Below are 21,609 nucleotides of genomic sequence, written 5' to 3' on the forward strand. Positions count from 1 at the left end.
TATGCTCTGTAATTTCTTTTAACAGCAAATATCGCTATGATAGGTGAGACACACAACTGTCATCTGTTTTTAATGTTAAAACATTACATCAAATGCCAAATGAAAGCTGAGGAATTTTCTGACCTCAACATGGGGTCAACAGCCAAAAACCTTATTGGAAATATAGAGAACACGACAAGCCTCGGGGGGACGTCTGGACTTGTGGGGAGCGTCCCCCATCTCGGGACATCCTGACACCAAACATAAGCTTGTAATCACACTCAGTCCTCTGGGACTTTTTTTTTTTTTACAAAACATGATTAACAGGATTTTTCCACTTGGTCTGGGTTTTTTTTTTTTTTTTTGACATTTTGTGCAAAGAATGTTTTCAGTCTTGCATGTATGACAGACTCGTCATCAACAAAGTATTATGGAAAGAGCACCTCACTCCTGTTTCCACTGAAAACCTGCTTTTGATTAGACGGCACACGTAATGGCGGTTCTCAAATGGCAATTAAACAATAATTAGTACTGAGTGATGACATCTTGAGGTCGTCGTTTATTTCAGTTTGAAACAGTACAAACGTTACTGGACAATAACTCTAGCACATGTTATTCAATGTTAAGGCAGATGTAAATTTATCTTATCGTTGACTGTCAGATTCAAATAAATGCACAGCAAACGCAACAGGAAAACATAAAGGGTGAAAGGTCAACATGATGAATTTTAAACAAGAAAAAGAAATTTGAACTAATAGCAACAATAGAACAAAAGTCTTAGGAATGCTCTCATACTATAATGTGTGAGAAATGCCTTCAATGAGTCCATGGGACATGATGGACCACAGCACCACACAGATACATGGCTAAGTAAATGGGGAGAAAACAAGAAGCAAAAGAAGCTGTGAAGTAAAAGAGCGCGTTAGCTCTTACGACTGTAAACCTTACACTTGTAGCTGTGGAGGTTATGGTCCAGAACAGACATGCAAAGACAGGTTTGGTTGCAGGAAACCCTAAAAGACAAACTTGGGGTTGCATATTTCCATGTAGAGAGAGGGGAAATAGGAAATCAGTTCATGTGTTCAGCCTCTATATGTTCTGAAGAATATAATTTGACGGAAATCACTGTTAAATAATACTTAGATTAACAGTAAAAGAAACAGACTGGTGTCAGTAACTGGGGTTTGTTGTGAAATGTCTTATTTGGGAGCATTCACAGTGTTGTGGTGCATAATGACAGATAACAACAAGCCTCGTCCACCACTGTCCTCAATCCATGCGATGTGTTATATATGAAATATAGCTTGCAAATATGTCTTGTAGGACATTTTGCACTTAAACTTCGCAGCTACGCAGAAGTTAACATTTACAGCTCACAAAGCACGAGCAGGGAACTTGAGGGGACTTCTGTATTGATTATTTTGGGAAGAATTTGACAAGCTGTGCCCCGTGACCTACAAATTGTTACACGTAATAGGCACTATGCTATTAACCTGATGCCTTAATGCACAACAGAATCACTGCTGCCAAAAAGCTAAATTCAAACCAGACATGTACTCGTATGACGTACACTTGGCGTGGTTCTCTCAATTTAAAACACTATACTTCCTCAGGCAAGAGGCTATTTTCGCATGATCCTTTCATTCATGTTTTAAAGAGAAAGTAGTGACAGATGATGGTTGAAAAAGGGAGTGTGCAAACAGCAAAGTCCTTTCGACCAGAACTCCAACAGTATAAAGTACTCATCTAGTTCCACCTCCTCCTCCTGCTCCTTTTCTCAGATTCTGGTCCGTAGTCATTCTTATCAGTTTGGTGCTTTTTTTCCCCCACTTCTGTCCAGATTCAGGGTATGGAACAGTATCCTCCACACGCCCCTCCACTGCTCTGCTCCTGGTCCCCAAGACGGACCCTTTGACCCTGGTTTTCACTCTCCCAAAGCCCAGGAGTCTGGAGGATCTTCTCCACAAGCTCCTCAAAGGCACACTGGACGCCATCTTTGGTCTTTGCACTGGCCTCTGTACAAAGGAAATAGAGTTACTGAGATTTAGCCCCCAAAAATGACGCACCAGCTTTGAAATCAAATCCAATTCAGTTCTATTTACAGTGCCACATCATACCAACAGTTATTTCAAGACACTTTACATATAGAGCGGCTCTAGATCACACTATGACTCATTTATGATTTACAAAGACCTGACAATTCCTCCATGAGCAGCAGCAACAGTAACTGCGACAAAGTGGCGACAAAAGCCTTCCCTTTAACAGGCAGGAAAAACCAGAGCGAAACATCTTTCTTTCTTTCCGCAATATAATAAAACTAATTATAACAAAGTTAAAAATATCCATGTGTCGACACACATGACATATAAAGTACGATTTGACTTAATTTAAGAAGCAGGAGACAACCAGTGGGACGAAGACATCCTGACAGCGGATTAAATCCACGACATCTTCTTGCCCAACCCTTTTCCAAACCCCTTAATTTAGTCGTTCTAAAATGGAAACTCCACAGAAATGTTAACGTAATTTCCTAGAGAGGGGCAGATTGGAGATGAGAATCGGGAACACGTGTAGTCATGGATCTGATAAATGAAAGCCCGCTAGATTTTAATCATAATGCAGTTCTTCTGGAGTGGCCGCATCTTTCAGCGCGGGAGACGAAGAAATGCCAAAGCAGTATAAACAATGCAACAAACCCTAAAGTAAATGCATGACATACTAAGTGATGTCTTGACTTGCTCCAACTACAAAATTACAGTTCTGACTTTTAAGTACAGTACGGTAAGTTTTAATGGCTGTACAGTAAGATACATTTTATGGCTCTATTAGTTTAAATGACCATGTCTGAGCGCGTCTGATTTTTACACTAACGTGGATACTTACCAATAAAAAGCATAGAGTGTTTCCTCGCGAATTTCAACCCCTCATTTCTGTCCACTTCATGGTCGTCCTGAAAGGAAATAGACATCCTGTGTCATTTTCGTGGAAAATGTGGAATACACATGGTAAAGGATTAAACATCATGTACAAGTGAAGATAGACCCATGGCTGGTGAGCACATTCATAAAACACTTTATCTCCTGGTGTTGCATGATATTTACTTTTTAATATCAATAATTTAAGAGGTAGGCGTAAAGCAAAGGTTAACATTAAGGTCAAGTGTTGAGCCTTTCTACTGCACATCCTGAAAAATTAACATAAACCTAAGATCTGTAAAGGAGAGACAGTGACAACTGTGACTGTTTAAACCTGTACTTAAAATGTGTCAAACCGGCACAAGTGACAGACTTACCCGATCAATTTTGTTCCCAACGAGCATCTTTACGATGTCATTGCGTGTTGTGTAGGTTTCCAGTTCATTCAGCCAGTTTTCAAGCTTCGTAAAAGTCTCGCGTTTTGTGACGTCATATACTGTCAAAACCATGCAGCAAAGAAAAGCAATTAGAGCATCTTTCTTTTAATAATAGTATTAAGACAGGGCACTGCAGTTATCTGACGACTGAAAGTGACTTAAAGGATCGTGTGACACAAAAAAATGGAGAGCGGATAGATTATTTGACTGGCAAAAGAAAACTGTCTCTAGGTCTGGTGTTGAACATTGTTATGCGGCTTTAAGCATCACTGTTTACCAAGTATGACTCCCTGTGCACCGCGGTAGTAGCTGGGTGTCAGGGTGCGAAACCTTTCCTGTCCAGCGGTGTCCTGCAGGAGAGAGGACACTTAAGATCAACGGCAGCAAAGACTCCTCTGCAACAAACTTTTGACACCAACAGGTTCACTAGCCAGCGTCCGCATTCACAGACTCTGACGTGCTCCTGATAAGTCGGCAAGGTCTCAGGATTATCCCGCTGTGAAATTGGCCATCGCTTCAGAACTCCTTACTGAACTTTTTGCAATCCATAAACCTTTTTCGGAGAATCATCCCCAGTTCTAATGTTAAAAACAGGGGTGCAAACCCACTAAACAACAAACACAAAAACAGAGCACTGAAACAACCAGCAAAATCTAATTAACAGGTAATTGGGCATTCCTATTTCCTATGAAATTATGAATTTATTGATTTGTTATCATCAAATTAGACAGAACATTATAAAATAAATGCTGTAATTGTGTTTAAAAATGAGCAATGCTTAGTTGTGTTAACCTGCATGTAAGATGAGTCTTGCACCTGTTTCTTCACTAAGTGCTGTCCTCTTTCTCATAAAGTATTTTGAGCTCTGGAAAAACAAATAAAGTCTAAAGGCATTCAGTGTTTTGGGCTTAGGTTATGGCCTCACTGTGTTTGGTGGGTTTTCGTTGGAGATTGGGACTTTATGCCTCATGAAAAGGAAATAAGATGTTGTTTTTCAGTGTCTTTCCGTTATTCTGGCTGTGCAATGTCGCCACCGTGTGGAGAAACGCTGTAGTCCATCATGTTTTTCCTGATAACAAAGACCAACTATAGACAATGGCTTAATGACCTCAGTCTTACCCATATGGCGAGCTTTGTTGTGTTCCCATCTATTGCAAGAGTCTTTACTTTGAAATCCACACCTAGTCAGTCACGGGAGAAAGAGAGTAGAGACAAAGGGCTTAGGAATTGTCTGTTTTTATCGATCAATACTTTCCATAGTTCAGTGTATTTTCAGTGTGTTTATGTGCATCTGTGTGTAAGTAGAAAACCTAGTTCAGTGTATTTTCAGTGTGTAGTTCAGTGTATGTTCAGTGTGTTTATGTGCATCTGTGTGTAAGTAGAAACCTAGTTCAGTGTATGTTCAGTGTGTAGTTCAGTGTGTTTATGTGCATCTGTGCGTAAGTATAAACCTAGTTCAGTGTATGTTCAGTGTGTTTATGTGCATCTGTGTGTAACTTTAAACCTATTGTCGCTGACTGATCTGGGTCAAACGTATCTTCTGTGAACCTCAGGAGGAGACTGTTAGGAGACATTAAAGATAACATGGAAATAAGCAAGGCATAGAGTACAAGAGACATTTTGTGAGTTCACTACAAGCTGTATCAGCCTTTCCTCTGTCAGTGACAGGAAGATCTCAAATAACAGGAAAACTAACTCGACTAAGAGATCCATACAAATATTATCACCAACTAAAATGATAATCTGTTAATCATCATGTATTTTTTCATGCAAAAATGCCAAAGAAAATGCTGTTTTCAGTCTCTCAAATATGGAGATCTTCGTTCTCTGTGTTAGTTCATATACGCCATTCAATATAACATACATTTCAGGCCGTTTTAAGCACTTTATTCACAATCAAAGCACTTTTCAAACCTTGGAAACACCACACTAACATTCAGGTGTTCTCAAGGTCTTCCAAACCCCAGTGTTTTACGTGATCTCTCACCTATTTGCCTCATTAACAGCAAGGATTTGGTCTAAATTGGCAGAGAAAAGGACAACAGCACTACCAGCTCGCTGTAGCAACATCTGCTGAGCAGTGTGTAATTATCTTACATAACAAGCAGAATATCAACATTCACAACAGGCTAGCAGGTACTTCGCTAAAGCACAGGCACAAACCTGGACTTCCCGACTCCACTTTCGCCAATTATCAACAGCTTCAGAGTGGCCAGCACGTCGTCGTCCATAATGTTAAGGGGAGCTAGTTTGAAAAGCACTTGGCAACACTTTTAACGGTGAATTTCACTTGTTGTTTTTTTTAGGGCAGCTAGCAGCTAGCAGACAGCAGCTCCGTTGACAGCCTGCCGATGACGCAACTTCCGCCCAACCTCCGAGGCGTGACGTCACGGGTTCGCGAGATTTGAAAATAAAATAAATTAAAATAAAATAAAATAAAATAAAAATAATACATAATAATTAGACCCAATGATGTTATTTTAAAATTTGATCATGATGAAAAACAGTTTGTTTTTCATAATAAACCTCATGAATTTAATCATCCTTCCTAACTTTAATGTTATCAAGTTATTTATCATGTTATTTCACAGAAGAGTTTAATGTTTATATAAAAACCTTGTCACTGATGCTAAACAAGAAAAGTGAACGCACACTATTGTACTTGAACCTATTTTCATTTACCCCAAAATAAGAAGTACCTTATGTATTTTGATATATATATACATATATTTTATTTATTTTAAAAAATATAATTTAATCTATTTTATTTATATATTTTTGTGTGTATTTGATTCCTTAATACTGTCCTTTATCTGTTTGTTTCTGTTTCTATAAACATTCTGATTGTTTGAACACTGATGCTCTGTACTCTCCAATTGTGAAATAAAGAAGAACATTTTAGAAAAAAAATAAAAAAATAAAATAAAATTTAAAAAGAATTAGATCGTATCCCATTTATTAGTTACAAATGAATCAATAAACATATTAGAAGATGCTTTTATAGCAAAAGGAAAATAACCACTCATGGAAGGACTTATGTGAACTCCCTCTTCAATGATACAAACTGGAGTAGAGCTTGGTTTGTCCCATTTTCTGAAGCAGAAACAGATGAGCGATTAGTGGGAAGTCTACCATAGAAAATAATTGTCAATTGACAGGTAGAAAACAAAGTAACTAAAGAACCACATTATAATACGCCTTTGTTCTGTGCGTTTGCTACATTTCATTAATCATCAAAGGCCCAAAGTTAAATGTTACCTCAGCCGTGAGAAGGAACCACCTGGGGGTTCAGCACAAAAACCACTGACAGTAAGAACTGAAATGGAACCAGTGAGCCGTACAGTGAGCTTCAACGAGCCATACTACACCTACTGCTCTTCAATAGGCTCTTTCACTGAGCCTTCCCTCAAACTTCATCAGTCTCTGTTCATTATAGAGTGGGCCAACCCCATTATTATGCAAATCCCATTTCACGAAGGAGCTGCGGCACAATAAATACAGCCGGTTGTGAATACTCACAGCTCTCTCTAATGTATGAAGTGTCTGAGAAAAGCAGCAGCTCGGTTATAAGTAGTTTCTGTAGCAAATTCTAACCAGAAATCCAGATTTTAAGGGAGCAAGTATTTTACAGTTATGGCCAGATTCCACACCGATTGCATAGAGAGACCCCTACGCATGTGTTTCGAGATGATGGGTCATTTTATCGGCTCTCATCCCTGGTGGTTCTTGATGGCCCCCCTTATTCTCTCAGCAAGTCTGGGGAGCGGATTTTATCTTCTGGAGCGCAGAATGTCAAACGATATCGAAGAGCAGTTCACGCCTGTCGATGGCCAAGCCAAGCTGGAGAGGAAATACATCCAAGAAACTTTTCCAGGAAATGACTCAATGTTTTCACGTTTAAGACTGAGCACGGATGGGAATTATGCCACTCTCATAGCTACAAGTGACCGGAATATTCTGACGGTGGGGTCACTCCGGGACATCCTAGACTTGGACTTTAAAGTTAGGAGTATGGTAGTGCAGTTTGACAAGCAGTCATTTGAATATGTGGATGTTTGTGCTGAGGTGATGGGATCCTGCACCTCTAATGACATTTTAGATATTATTGAGTACAATGCAAACAATATCGACACAGTCAATCTGACATTTCCATGGTATTACGCTGATTTAGGGAGTATTCCTTTATATTTAAGTCTGGGGAGTGTCAAATTGTATGAGGAGAGCTCAGTAGTTGACAGTGCTAAAGCCATACAGCTACATTACTATTTACGTGAGGACAACAAAACAAAGACTGACCTGTGGTTGGAGAGCTTCATTCATTTGGTCTCAAATATATCATCAACTTCCATTCAGGTAATCATAACTTTAACACATTCTAGTGTTTTGAGTAATGAGCTTTTGTTTCATCATGTCTGTTAAGTGAGGCGGGGTACATCCTGGACAGGACGCATGTTTATCGCAGGGCACATAGAGACGAACAGAGACAGACAACCATTCACACCTACGGGCAATTTCAGAGTCATCAATTAACCTAACACAGGCATGTCTTTGCACTCACGCCCGATGTCAGCAACCGCGACCCCGACAGGGACAAGTGGTTGAAGATGAATGAATGAATGAATGTCTGTTAAGTGTATTTATAATCTTTGCAGGTGTCGTACTCCACCTCCATGTCAATGCAGTGGGAATTTAAAAAATCTCCAGCTTCCGTCATCTACTTATTCTCCATCACCTATGCCATTGCCATCACATTTTCAATCGTATCGTGTTGGAGGTTGGTAAAACATCTGCTGATTATGTTATGCAATGATGTTTGCATGCATGGCTCTTTTTGATCACTGATTTTCTTTTAGGTTGGATAATGTGAGGACGAAGGTGTGGGTGGCTTCCTGCGGGGTGGTCTCCACAGGTCTGGCAGTCCTGAGCGGTTTTGGTGCGCTGTTGTTGCTGGATCAACCCTTTGTCATGACAGTTGCTTCCTGTCCTTTCATGATATTAGGTAGGTTTTTATTGAACATCCAGGTCCATGAGGTCCCATTGTCCTAGGCTGAATCAAGGTTAGAGAGCACTCAAAGCATAACTGCATGTAGTAAAACATGTGTTGATATGATGTGCCATTCTTTCTCCTCTGACTTTCAACCTTAAGGTATTGGACTGGATGATATGTTCATCATGATCTCCTGCTGGCAGAGGACACGTGTTCTGGACAGCGTCCCCAACCGGCTGGCTGACACCTACAAGGATGCTGCCGTCTCCATCTCCATCACCACCCTGACCGACACTCTGGCTCTCTTCCTGGGCTACAGCTCGCCTTTCGGTTCAGTCCGGTCCTTCTGCCTGTACGCTGGGATTTCTGTTTGCTTCTGCTATCTGTACAGCATCACTTTCCTGGGGGCGTGTATGGCTTTGAATGGACAGAGGGAGGCAGAGAACAAGCACTGGTTCACCTGTGCCAAAATACCAGAAGATTTACCATCAAGGAATTCAAAAGCCTTTAGTGTGTGCTGTGTTGGGGGGAGCTACGATCGAATCACTGAGACGGAGGAAACTGAGCCCATGAGTCACATGTTTGAGCAGTTCTATGGCCCATTTTTGACCCATAAGTTGATGAAAGTTTGTGTATTTGTCATTTACGCAGGCTATCTGGCTGTTAGTATTTATGGTTGTTGTATCTTAAAGGAGGGACTCGACATCAGGAATCTGGCGTTGGATGATTCCTACATCATCAATTACTACAACAATCAAAGGCAACACTTCTCTGGATATAGCTGTAATGTGATGGTAGCAGTGAAGCAGCTCTTCCCATACTGGGATGAGGATGAACAGAAGCCGCTGCGTTCGTGCATTTCAAAGTTTGAAACTTTGAACTTTGTCAGTGGCACTTCTGCTTGGTTTCTTTCGTTTCAACAGTATGCAAATGTGACCAATCGCGATATAAGTTCTCCCGAGGTTTTCAAAACACATCTGCCACTATTCTTAGAACTCAACTTCGCGTTTAAACAAGACATCAACTTCACTGCAGACAACAAGATTCAGGCCTCGCGTTTTTTCATTCAGACACTCAACAACGCAACAGGGAAGGATATGATGACTGGACTCAGGAAAACAGCAGACAAATGTCCAGTAGATCTACTGGTATACCACCCTGCTTTCATCTACTTTGACCAGTACACTGTCATTATGGACAACACCATTCAAACCATTGCAGTGGCTGTGATCGTGATGCTGGTTGTCTCTCTCATCCTGATACCCAATCCTCTGTGTTCCCTGTGGGTGGCTTTTGCAATTTGTTCGGTCATTGTTGGTGTGACAGGGTTCATGGCACTGTGGGGTGTAAGCCTGGACTCCATCTCCATGATACACCTGCTCATGTGCATTGGTTTTTCTGTAGACTTCTCAGCGCATATTTCTTATTCTTTCGTCTCCAGCCCCAAGAGCGATGTCAATGAGAAAGCAACGGATGCATTGGCCCATTTAGGCTATCCAATACTGCAAGGAGCACTGTCCACTATTTTAGGAGTGGTGGTGCTGTCTATGTCTGGGAGTTACATCTTCAGGACATTCTTCAAGATTGTGTTTCTTGTGATTACATTTGGGTTGCTCCATGGCTTAGTGTTCATTCCAGTGTTTCTGACTCTGTTTGTGGCCTGTGGAAAGTGGAGTTAAAGTTGAAATGTCCAGTTTCCACATTTTAATCTGTCACAATTTTTGTGTAAAGAGATGTAATCTCAAAGTGATACTGCAGCTATTGTGAATCATTTTCCATATTTGTTAAAACTGTTTTTAGTGTTCAGACTCTGTTGGGCTGTGGAACTCAATAATGTGTTTCACCCCTTACCTTTACCTAACTTTATCAATGCTAATACCAGTTATCGCTGCTACGCCTAACCATAACCTATAAACCCAAACTCCACCAGCAGAGGGAAGGAGCCACAGAAACCCTCATTATAATAGAAGAGAAACACCAGCTGCTGCTAGGAGATGCACTGTCAATTTCCGTGCTGCAGACGTACTGTCTGTCATGTGTCCCATTACAACTTGGAGGACAATTGGCAGGCTAGGCTAACTAGCGGCAACTAACCAGACTGTGAAAAGTCATCAGCAGGTAGCATAGTCCTATAATGTTAGCATATCACTCCACCACATGGAGGAACTAACGCATGACATCCAGGTGGAGTAACACCAATGTAGGCTGCAGAGGTAGCTAGCTACATCTAGTTGCCTGTAGCTATATTATGAACAACTTTTAGACCCCGCCTACATGGATATTGAACCATTCAAATGAAACTGACATCGTCACTAAGTAAAAAGCTACGGCGCCCATAAAGTCCTGAAACTAGATATTTTATATATATTTCAGGGACTTAAGGGGCTCTGTAAAAAGCTAATGTAGAGGGCACTCTACAAATAAAATATGAAACTAAAGTTTATTCTTTCAAGAAATTACATTCTGGATCACATAAATAGGCTACACAAGTCAAAACACAAACTAGGTAGATATATATTCCACTTTCTTACAAAAGATTACATTTTTGTCACACACACACTTACACATTTTTATTTGTGTTTCTTTTTATTTATCTCAGCTGTACTAACATTCATTATTCACTGCCATCACATTGTTGGGAGATGTTGTCAATCAACAGCAGAGGCATTCAATGTGTTCTCAGCATAAAAGTACTATCTATATACAATGTTCCCATTACTTCTGAATCATATGTACGGCTAAACAGGGATAAAAGGCCAATAAACTGAAAAGAACAGTGTCTCGATTTGAGGCAAAAAAGAATGAAAAGGGTAACACTATGAATACATATGCTGATGGTAATCTTCACAAGAGCTGTACTTTCAATTATTGTTCAAAAAAGCCAAAACAAAACAGATTACATACACTACTGCTGCTTCTGTACTTTAATTTGCTTTAAAGTTGGGACATTCAACATTTTGAACAGAGGCATAACTCAGAAAGTTTCTACCTAAAATCAGTTTTGAAGAAATGTCATATAAAGAGCCAAGGACGTCACTTTACAATTAGACTTGTTACAGCTTAACTTCCTTTATACACAGAACAGTGCCATCTTTCTTTCACAGCATTGTGCAAAATGTGTAGAAACAGAAAGGTATGGGTGTGAGAAACCTCTGCTTTAAGGACAAAGGAGTTTGTCTGAATCATCTAAAGATTAAGAGTCTTTAATCAACTTAATCAAATTTCCAATTACAAGAAAACTAATATTTTGCTGAGGCTCTTTGGATGCTGAACTCTGACTATTTAAAAAATTTAAGCCGACATTACGTTAACTAAAGATCCCAATGCTTTATCACTATATAAATACAGCTTCTTGTATTTTTTGCATGCTTTTTGAGGCTGAGCAGCAGTATTTTCATCCATTTGTACACAGCATACATTTAATAAATTACATGAAGAGTACACAAGTACACTTACTCAAAGTGCTGAGACATTATAGTTTAACTTTATACACTTCCTCCTTCAAAAGGGGAAAAATACACTTACAGTTCATTCCCCCAAAAGGCCACCTTTAAAAATAAGTAACAGAGGGGGACAGGAGTATATGTATATAGATACAAAGAATCAGATGGAAAGAGAAAGTGCAGCACCCTTTTGCGACACACCACATTCAAAGACACAAAGACAGAGTGTAGCCTGATGTGAAGATATACTAACGAATGACAGATATGAACAAACCCTGGAAGACAACTGACATACAGGAGTTGAGATTTAGTTAAAGTCCAGCTGCAGGGTTAAAGATAAATGCCACTCAGCATTTCCCATTGATTAATACGAATCCGACCAGGCTGAACAGATTTTGACCAAATGTCAACTCCTATTTCAACAATTAACATTATAAAAAGGGATTGTTCTTACCTACAGCAGCTGCTGATTTTGTGTTTGAGGTGCATAATTACATTCATGTATTATTTCCTCTCACCAACTGATAAAGTGACCTGAGCAACATCCTTAACATCAGGCATTTAACCTGTGCAACATACAGCTGCTTACCATGAACACAGAAAGTCATGTTTAAGTGGCACATTACAGAACTACCTATGTGGGCACACTGATGAAATTACACAAAGGGGACAACACAAGCCCTTGTCAGGGGACTCCTTACTCCTATGATTCACTGTTAATTACACTGAGTCCATCCCTCCTTCCATGACCCCTGTGCTCATAAAATCAGACCCCTCCCCCCGTTGCTACCCCCGATTGTTGCCGTCCTCGCTAGTTTCATCTGTCCTCCAGGGCCTTGCCCTCCAGGATCAGCCGGATGTCTTTAGCATCCAGTGTCTCATACATGAGCAGAGCATCTGCAAGGTTTTTGTGCTCTTTGGTGTGAGACTTCAGCAGGGCTTTGGCGCGCTCATAAGACTCCTGGAGACAAGCAAGAGAAGAGATGGTAAGAAGAAAGGTTTTACAAGAGCTGGATGGATGGCTAAGTTGTTTTTTTTTTGGTTAGCAGTCCTGAAAAATGATCACACAGACCTTTAACAACACCCTGACTTCATGCTCCACAGCTGCCTGTGTCTCTGGGCTCTGGGCTGTCATGTCAGTATAGGTCATCACTCCCAACTGGGAGACAAGACAGGGAAACAAATGCATAAATGCAAATAAGGTTAGAGTAAAACCTGTAGACTGTGATGCATGTGTGCTACAAATACTATGACCAGCCTTCTCTTTTTAAGTTAGCCTACCTTTTCACACATTCCAAATCTGGTCACCATCATCTTAGCGATCTTTGTGGCACTATCAAAGTCGCTTGATGCTCCTGGAGAAGAAGAAATGGTACATGTTGCATTTAAAAAATTTCACCCTCTCAACCACCTTTCCTCGTGTTAGTTTTTTTTTAGTAGTTAGTAAATATTTTCTTTTGCGTTAAAACACTTTTTGGAACTCCTTCTTACCGGTTGTGATGTTCTCATTGCCAAATATAATCTCCTCTGCTACGCGGCCGCCCATACTGACGTCCATCTGGGCCAGAAGCTGAGAGCGAGTTTCACTCCAGCGATCGTTCTCAGGGAGCATGGACACCTGGCAAGAGACGTTGAAGAAGATTGAGAGGAAGAATGAGAGGATGTAGAAACTTTAAAGAAAACCATTTAGTTTACAAGCTCTTTGCTTCCTTACATGTCCCAGACTGGGGCCTCTGGGCATTATGGTAGCCTTGTTAATGGGCATGGCATCTTTGGTGTAGTAAGCTACAATTGCATGGCCTGATTCATGGTACGCTGTGATGGTCTTGTTCTTCTTGTCTATTTCCGCACTCCTCCTCTCAGGGCCTTGAAGAAAAAATTAAGGAAGTTTAGATTAAATTATTTTACTGCCACATTTTCAGGATGACTTTGATGCGAGTGATCTTAGTAATAATAATTAAGCTTTTGTCACGTTGGATGGAACATAAACTTTCTACTAAACCTTAACCGGAAAGTCTAAGTATAGTATAAAAATTGCAGGGAAACAATGTAGTGGTCTTTCTTTACCGACTACCAAAGCTTCCTCATTACTCACCCATGAGGATTTTGTCTTTAGCAAACTCCAGCTCCTTCAGAGTCACCATGTCTTTGCCATCAACTGCTGCCTTCAGGGCGGCCTGGTTGACCAGATTTTCCAGGTCAGCGCCAGAGAAGCCCACTGTGCCCCGGGCAATAATATTGGCCTCAATAGCTGCAGAGATGACATGCAACATATCAACAACGGTGTCACGGTTATCAGAAACAGTCATTCTAGGCTACTGTTTAGGCGAGGTAAATAGAAATACAGTATATGATGTCATCTTACAAAGTACCAGTGCTCTGTGATGTGTCATTGTGTCAGGAGCACCCAACCAAGGAAAACAAACAACTGTGGGTTCTGTCTTAGTGGTTTGTTAGAATTATTCAGGATTAGCAGATGCTGATCTCACACCTGGATCCACTTTAATCTTCTTCAGATACCAGTTGAGGATCTCTGTGCGCCCTTTCACATCTGGTTTAGGGACAGTCACCTGCATGTCAAAACGTCCTGGGCGGATCAGGGCGCTAAAAGAGAAGATCAGCTGGTTGGTGAAATGATGACACTGTCAGCATTACCGTCACTGCATCAAAAATGGTCTCATGGTTGCAGTCCATTCTTTGTTACCGACAAGTAAAGCAGCCACTCTGAGGGTTTTAAACCATGACATAAATGTGCACTATAAGCTCTCACATTTCCAAAGGCTATAGCAAGAGACAAAGAGGTAAACATACTTATCCAAAGCCTCTGGGAAGTTGGTTGCTCCAATGATGATAACCCCTTCATTTGGTTTAAACCTACAAAATAATATCACAAGGTACATGCAAGTCAGTGTCTTCAACGCAGAAGCTATCCTCTTGCTTTCTGTTGCGTTTTCGCACCACAGCACTCAGACATGAATAAAAATACATATTAATGGCTTCTTAATTACATTTTTTTACACATACCATATCACAATATATCACTATCGCAATAGAAAATGATATACATCGTTGCAAACCCACCACATTGCCAAATTTGAAATAAGAATTACAACAACTCCTCACTCAGTGCATTCCTAAACTGTAACAATACACAACTTTAGAGATTACCCATCCATCTCAGCAAGGAGTTGGTTTATAGTCTGTCTGGAGTAAGGGTGCATGGGAGACTCAATCCTTTTCCCGCCCACACTGTCCAGTTCATCAATGAAGATCACACAGGGAGCATTGGCTTTAGCCTCCCCTAGAAATAAACATATGTACCACAATATTCAGCACAAAAATTATACTGTTTTTGCCACAGTGCAGCCCTTGTACCAGGGGAAGTCAACTCTACACTCTCAAGGGGTTTCTAAGGATGGAAAAGGGAAAAGAAAAGGTTGATTTTGATATGAAAATAATAATAATAATAAAATATCCAACTGAAAAGGTTCCTGATGCGGCTGGCTCCCACTCCGACAAACATCTCGTCAAATTCGGACCCGGAGGCGTAGTAGAATGGCACATCTGCCTCCCCAGCCACCGCTCTGGCCAGTAGAGTCTTTCCAGTGCCTGGAGGGCCAACCAGCAGAACACCTAAAGTAGAGAGATAAGAAAGAATGAGAAACAGACCCCTGAAAGAAATTGTGCAATCACCATCTCAGCTGAAAAATCATCATACTCTTTACACCTGCAAGTGCAGAAAGATAGTCCTACCTTTTGGCAGCTTTCCTCCCAGGACAGTGAACTTCTTTGGGTTTTTCAGGAACTCCACCACTTCCTGCAGCTCGTTCTTAGCTTCTTCTACGCCTTTGACATGCTCAAATGTCACATTTTTCATCTGGACAGGGTCCACTGCAGAATCCAGGCCTGATGTGGTCCGGAACCGTACTATCCAAAATGGTTAGATTAAAGTTCGAAATCACACTGCATGGCACGGTTAATGAATGCACGCACACACGCACACAGCCTGTATCTGAGGATTATTTAAAAACGTCTGATTGTATATTATATTAGTGCTTCAATATCGAAGGTCAGAATTAGTAGAAGAGGTTAGTTCTATACTTTTATAAGCTAAATCATGTTCAGTATACATAGATTAGTTTAGCAGGCAGATGCTAAGCTTTATTATTAACATTCATGTTTTAATATATTAAAATGTGAACATATTGATTTCATGTATGGCAAGAAATTAAAAAGCAGCTTTAGAGTAGAAAAGGAGCCTTTACCCGATATGAAGGGGGTCTTGGAGATACCATAGAGTCCAACAAGAAGCAACACCAGCAGGATTAGGCGAGTCCTCCTAAAAGAGTCTGAACAGTTGGAGCAGGAAAACTAGAAATCAGTACTGTAAAATGCTTAATAATGGAAAAACGGCTGTGTGATTCAATTTGAGCAATTTGAAACTGGCCTTGTGTGCGTTGTTTCAAGGCTTGAGCTTTCAGGAAACCCTCAGCGAAGCCCCTCTTAAACGCATCCTGCTGTCCATCAGGTATGTTCTTGTTCTTAGCCAGGTTGTCTAGACTTTCAACTTCAATCCCCTTGTCACGTGTCAGGAAACCCTGCAGTACAAGGTAAGATTGATCAAAGCCAGAATATGCCTTCACTTTTATCACACCTTTCATTCTCAGTGGTTGTGATAAGAACTATAATAAGCACATTTAACATATCCATAACATGCTTAAGGATATTCTTAACCATGCAAACATCTCCAAGTACTTACCTTCATAAAAGATGGTGTGAATCCTTCAGACTCCAGGGGGCGATCAGAGGCTAACTGCAGTCGTCTGGTTTTGCTCTTTAAAGTTTTAAAGCCTCTGCTCTGGACCAACACTTGAAATAAACAGTAACCATGTGACGTTTGAATAGATTCAAAACTTAACCGACTTCACTGATTTAGCACATGCATTGCAAATATACATACATATTGTTTCTGGTAAATTTACAATGTACATGGAAAAATAGGACCACAGATAATATTGATAATTAACTGGAATATGTGTTGTTCTCACAGTAATGTTATTTATATTGTGGTCAAATAACACACAGCCCAACTTTAGTAATTCATTAGTAACAACTGAATACAAAGCTTTGGATTAGTTATAAACTATAACATAGTAATTCATAGTTACCTGGCCAGTGTTGTAGGTCTGTGCAGACAGACTGAAGCGGTGAAGGGTGCTGTCTGGAATAAGACATGGGCATTGCACCACATGAGAAGCCTGGGAACAAAGGAGAAGATTCAACTGTTAACCCTGAGATACCTTTAGGACAAAGTGGTAGCAGAGACCCTCGTTGCACAGTTAACTGGTAACTAAACTGATGAAAAAGAGGAGATTCAGAGAATGTCGAGATGGATGCTGACCACCTCCACTGATTATAAACTCTGTAATTCTTAACATTAAGTGTAACACCATATTTAAACGTCTTGCAGATGGTGAAGTCTTGGCATGTCGCATTCATTCAGGTGTGCTGATGAGGAGTCGGGGAAGAGAACCAGCCACAGGGACACTCAGGGCGCACTCACACTGCCTATCCGTACCGTGCCCAAGCACGCTCCACCGGTAAAGTCTAGTTCATTTGACCAGTGTGAGTGCAACCGTACCGCGTCTAGGCGGGTACGCTTGCCGGTCACGGCCCGTTTGGGAGAGTTTATGTGCGCCTGTTCGGCTATAGAAAAAAGAAGGAGGGACCATGCACGGACATTTAAAACAATTGCGGCGAAAGGTTCACGTTGGTGTGATGCGGAGGTGGAGTGTTTACTGCAGATTTGGTTGATGAAAATATTCAAAAACAGTCGGACAAGACGCACAAAAACTCTGAGGTCTATGGAAAGATTTGTAAACAAAGCCAGTCAATGCGTTTGACGTGTTACGGCGTGATGACGTATAGGCAGCAAGAAGCATTTGCCGAGGCCCAGGTAGTGTGAGTACAAATGGGCCTGGGCCGCGGGTGGAGAGGGAGGGGGGGGACAAGTACCCTAAAGCACGGGGCACGGTAAGGATGGACAGTGTGAGTGCACTCTCATGTAAGTTGTGCAAGCAACGGTTACAGTACAGCAGGCCAGTTTATAACAAATATGTACATTCTCACCATGCTTATTGTAATAAAAGGAGTGTGAAGAAAGATGGGAGGTTCTCCAGGATGTCTGACCACCCAATTGAAGCGGGGACTCCTGTGGACTCGAGCGTGGGAACACACTGTTCACCAGCCCATCCAGCTGCTGTACTCCCAGGTCTGAAAAGCCAAGCTCACGCAGGTTCCACGTGGGCTGCACACACATACCATTTTGTGTATGAGATTTAAAGCCCGTACAAAGTTATTCTGGAACAGGTTTTTGTTAAACAAGTGGGACAGTATCACACTGTCTCTTGAAACAGCAATTACAGATTATGTTGTGCTCTAGTATACCTCTGTATGGTGCATTTCTGAGTCTGAAGCATGCTTCTTGTGTTTTCTTGATTTGCAGGTGACACCGCTGCTGCTGCTGCTGCTGGTGGTGCTGGTGCTGCTCCCCACTGAGCTCTTCATAGAGTGGAGGACATTGATGAGGTGGCTGAGAGGTACAGTCACCTGTGTTTGCATGTAGAGAAGAGTGAATGAATGATGTACGAAAATCAAATAATTATCACTGTCATATATGCTACGATTAACGTTATCATCAGAAACCCTATTTATTAGGTAGCCCGAAGGCAGCTTACAGAGGCTGTTGCTAGCAGTCACACAGGTAAAGTACATCAGCTGACGTCAGCTGGTGTTACAATGTCAACAATATGATGTAAATCAAGCCAGTTAGTTAACATCCATGAGACAGGGTTCCTACACCTTTTGCAAAGTCAAATTCAAGCACTTTTCAACCATTTCAAGGTGCATTTTCATGATTTTCCAGCACCCTACAGATGTGGTAAACTACATATTTGCATACAGCAAATAAAATATATGCAGTATACTGATTATTTCACTTGTTCATCACATTAAATTAGATGTTATTAAGCATCAAACAACCAACGTGAGACAGCTTTCTACAGAAGGGTGACAAATGAATGCTACTAGACAAATGAATGCTAATAGACAAATGAATGCTTCCGTTAGAGCTGCATTGATTTGTCGACTAATAGATTGACATAAATATAATCACCAATTATTTTGATCATGTGTTAATCGTCAAAAGTAATTTTTTAATGCAGAAATGTCAGAAAATGCTGTTTTCAGTCCCTCAAAAATCTTATTTTAGCCCACATGAACTACATTTCAAGCACTTTATTCAAAATCCATGCACTTTATAAACCTTGAAAACACCACACTACAATTCAAGTGTTTTCAAGGACTTCCAGCAGCCGTAAGACCTCTGAGGTGACTATCATGTATCAGAAGAAAAGTTAGTTGATCAGCTAAGTTATTAGAATATGAAAATCACCAGTAAGATATCACTCATTGACGCAGTTTCCATCCTGCAGGTAAGAACACACTGGACGCTAATCAACAACAGTGTCGTTAGCTGTAACTCAACGGTCTTAACATTATTTATTTCAGTTCAATAACGGGTAAATGTAAAGATAACATTAACTGACACAATTCCCACTGACATGAACGTAAATGTCTATCAACTTAATCAAACTATAACGAAAGGTACACAGCAGCCTGGAGAGAGGAGATCAAGCTAAGGTTAAGTTAGGCTAACCAAAACAACAGCGATGCTAACGTTAATGTTAGCTTGGCCTTTACCTGTGGTTGGACAGTCGTTGACAAGGAAAACATTTTTAAGTCCTCACCGGTACAAAAACGGTCGTTAAACTACACAAGTTATATACCACTGCGGTAAAGGTACGGATTTCTTTCACTTTCTTTCTGTAGCATGCATAGCAATGAGTCAAACTGCGAACTTCGGCGGAAGTCTTGACAGCTGACAATAAACCGGATATGACGTCTGTGTTGTTGTGATGAGCTTTGGATCTAGAATCTCATGCACAATATTTATCCCACTTATACATTTGTTTCAAGGTTTGCAGATGTGGAAAATCCAACAAAAAAAATATGATGCATTTATTCTGGGAGTTTCAATATTCTTTGGAGTTCTGGAAAAAAATGGAGATTTTTTTTATTTAACATTCAGTAAAATTAATTAATTAAACTGGAAGCAAAAGACCTGCTATGTAAACAAAAACACTTACACAACAACTTATTACTTACTTAATTCTACAGAAGAAGAAGAAGAAGAAGAAGAAGAAGACACACACACAGGCCCGAACTACACACATGCACAAACAGGACCTATCTACATGCAATTAATGGAAAGATGTCAGAGCGAGGGGGCTGCCAAATGGCTCGGCGCCCCGAGCAGTTGGGGGTTCGGTGCCTTGCTCAACAGCACCTCGGCACTGCCCAGGAGATGAACTGGCACCTCTCCAGCCACTAGTCCACGCTCCATTCATGGTCCACACAGGGAACATGTCATACCCATGAAATCTCGGCCAAACTTTAATCCCTTCAAAATTTGAGTCCATCCAAATTATTAATAGTAAGAAATATACTTATACCATTGATATATTACAATACTTTTTTTAAAGAAATGTAACAATATAGCCCCTTTTTTAATTCAATTTCTTTGCATGTGTTTATATTTGCTTTATTTATTGTTTTATTGTATGCCTTTTAATTCTATTGTGTATCTAAGTACTCTTGCTTATGATATGTCATTATACTTTACAACTGTAATGTTTATTGAAAGGATATTTGACTGCCTTATGTATACATTCTTGTCTTTGTCGAGTACGATGCCAAATTGTTCTACTATGTTTGTATTATATTTGCGAAAATATGCAAATAAAAATAAATTAATTAAAAATCCCTGTTGAAATCTGTCCTCCCTTTTCTGTTTCTGGCCTAACGGTAAATTCAGGTTATGCAGCACAGTATGTCAAGCAGTTTTAAGCAGTTTTACCGTCTGTGGTTTTAACATTTAACAACTAGACTGGATATGTATTGCATATAATAATGTAATTACATTCTTCCTGGTCAAAAAAAACATTTCAGATATCCACAATGACATTCATCCTCGTACAAAAGATATCACTTTTGCCATTCATGTGTATTGGGATTTCAATTCTAGATATACACAATTACATTATGATATCTAGAATAAACATTCTGCATATCTGTAACTTAATTCTTACTTAGAAAAACTCCCATTTCAGATCTCTACAATCTAATTGTTACTAGTCATAATTTTAATTTCAGATATCCAAATAAAAAAAAAACATTCCAGATATCCATAATAAAATCTTGACTATCCAAAATACACTCTTGACTAGTAAAAATGTCATTACAGATATGTACAACTGCAATTTTACGAGTAAGAATTACATTTCAGTCAGCTGGGATCGACTCCAGCCCCCCGCGACCCCGACAGGGACAAGCGGTTGAAGATGAATGAATGAATGAATATGTTACTATCTGAAATTATCATTCTGGCTAGTAAGAAGTCAATTTTGACTAGGAGAAAGGGTATGGATATCTAAATGTAATTACAGATATGAGTGTGATTCGATTAAAGGTTCAAACTGCTTGCCTTAAGCGTAGCCTCTGCTTCAGTTAATGTACATTCTTTAAATATCGTTTTTTTTTTTAACAGAAGTCTAAAATGTGATAAATGTGATATTGTCTCTATAAACCTTCCACTGAGAAGGAGCTAAGGCATGCTCAATCAGTGACTCCTTTTAAAACACTTCGTCAAACACATTTTTATAGACTTGCTTTTATGCAATGTTGTCTCTCTAATTTTATTTGTATTTATTGATTTCATTTGTATATTT

The 21,609-nt window shown here is 40.1% G+C and overlaps 3 protein-coding genes across 4 annotated transcripts; 1 reads left to right on the plus strand and 2 right to left on the minus strand.

Moving 5' to 3' along the window:
* Positions 1-522: 522 nt before the first annotated feature.
* LOC310957609 (ras-related protein Rab-18-B-like) lies at positions 523-5,674 on the minus strand. The gene is made up of 7 exons (XM_083928249.1): positions 5,495-5,674; positions 4,836-4,891; positions 4,451-4,512; positions 3,609-3,681; positions 3,272-3,390; positions 2,863-2,929; positions 523-1,994 (listed from the first exon to the last, which is right to left on the minus strand). The coding sequence occupies exons 1-7, from the start codon at positions 5,560-5,562 to the stop codon at positions 1,822-1,824; spliced, it is 618 nt and encodes a 205-aa protein (XP_083784375.1). The 5' UTR covers positions 5,563-5,674; the 3' UTR covers positions 523-1,821.
* Positions 5,675-6,964: 1,290 nt separating this feature from the next.
* ptchd3b (patched domain containing 3b) lies at positions 6,965-9,997 on the plus strand (the record flags this gene model as incomplete). The annotated part of the gene is made up of 4 exons (XM_083929055.1): positions 6,965-7,684; positions 7,984-8,105; positions 8,185-8,330; positions 8,478-9,997. 4 exons carry the CDS (start codon positions 6,965-6,967, stop codon positions 9,995-9,997), a joined length of 2,508 nt encoding a protein of 835 aa, XP_083785181.1.
* A 915-nt stretch (positions 9,998-10,912) lies between these two features.
* On the minus strand, positions 10,913-19,685 carry LOC310957983 (ATP-dependent zinc metalloprotease YME1L1-like). Of its 2 annotated transcripts, none has more exons than XM_083928754.1 (18): positions 19,523-19,685; positions 18,209-18,370; positions 17,891-18,068; positions 16,930-17,019; positions 16,521-16,630; positions 16,209-16,359; positions 16,027-16,110; positions 15,515-15,667; positions 15,242-15,394; positions 14,930-15,062; positions 14,573-14,635; positions 14,253-14,365; positions 13,857-14,012; positions 13,476-13,627; positions 13,253-13,379; positions 13,043-13,116; positions 12,834-12,920; positions 10,913-12,722 (listed from the first exon to the last, which is right to left on the minus strand). In XM_083928754.1, exons 1-18 carry the CDS (start codon positions 19,553-19,555, stop codon positions 12,579-12,581), a joined length of 2,163 nt encoding a protein of 720 aa, XP_083784880.1. In that variant the 5' UTR covers positions 19,556-19,685; the 3' UTR covers positions 10,913-12,578. The 2 variants fall into 2 exon arrangements, with proteins under 2 accessions (XP_083784880.1, XP_083784879.1); XM_083928753.1 differs by having other exon boundaries at positions 15,515-15,688.
* Positions 19,686-21,609: the final 1,924 nt, after the last annotated feature.

The sequence above is a fragment of the Echiichthys vipera genome, assembly GCF_963691815.1.
Source record: "Echiichthys vipera genome assembly, chromosome: 15".
In the NCBI taxonomy this organism is placed as follows: Eukaryota; Metazoa; Chordata; class Actinopteri; order Perciformes; family Trachinidae; genus Echiichthys; species Echiichthys vipera.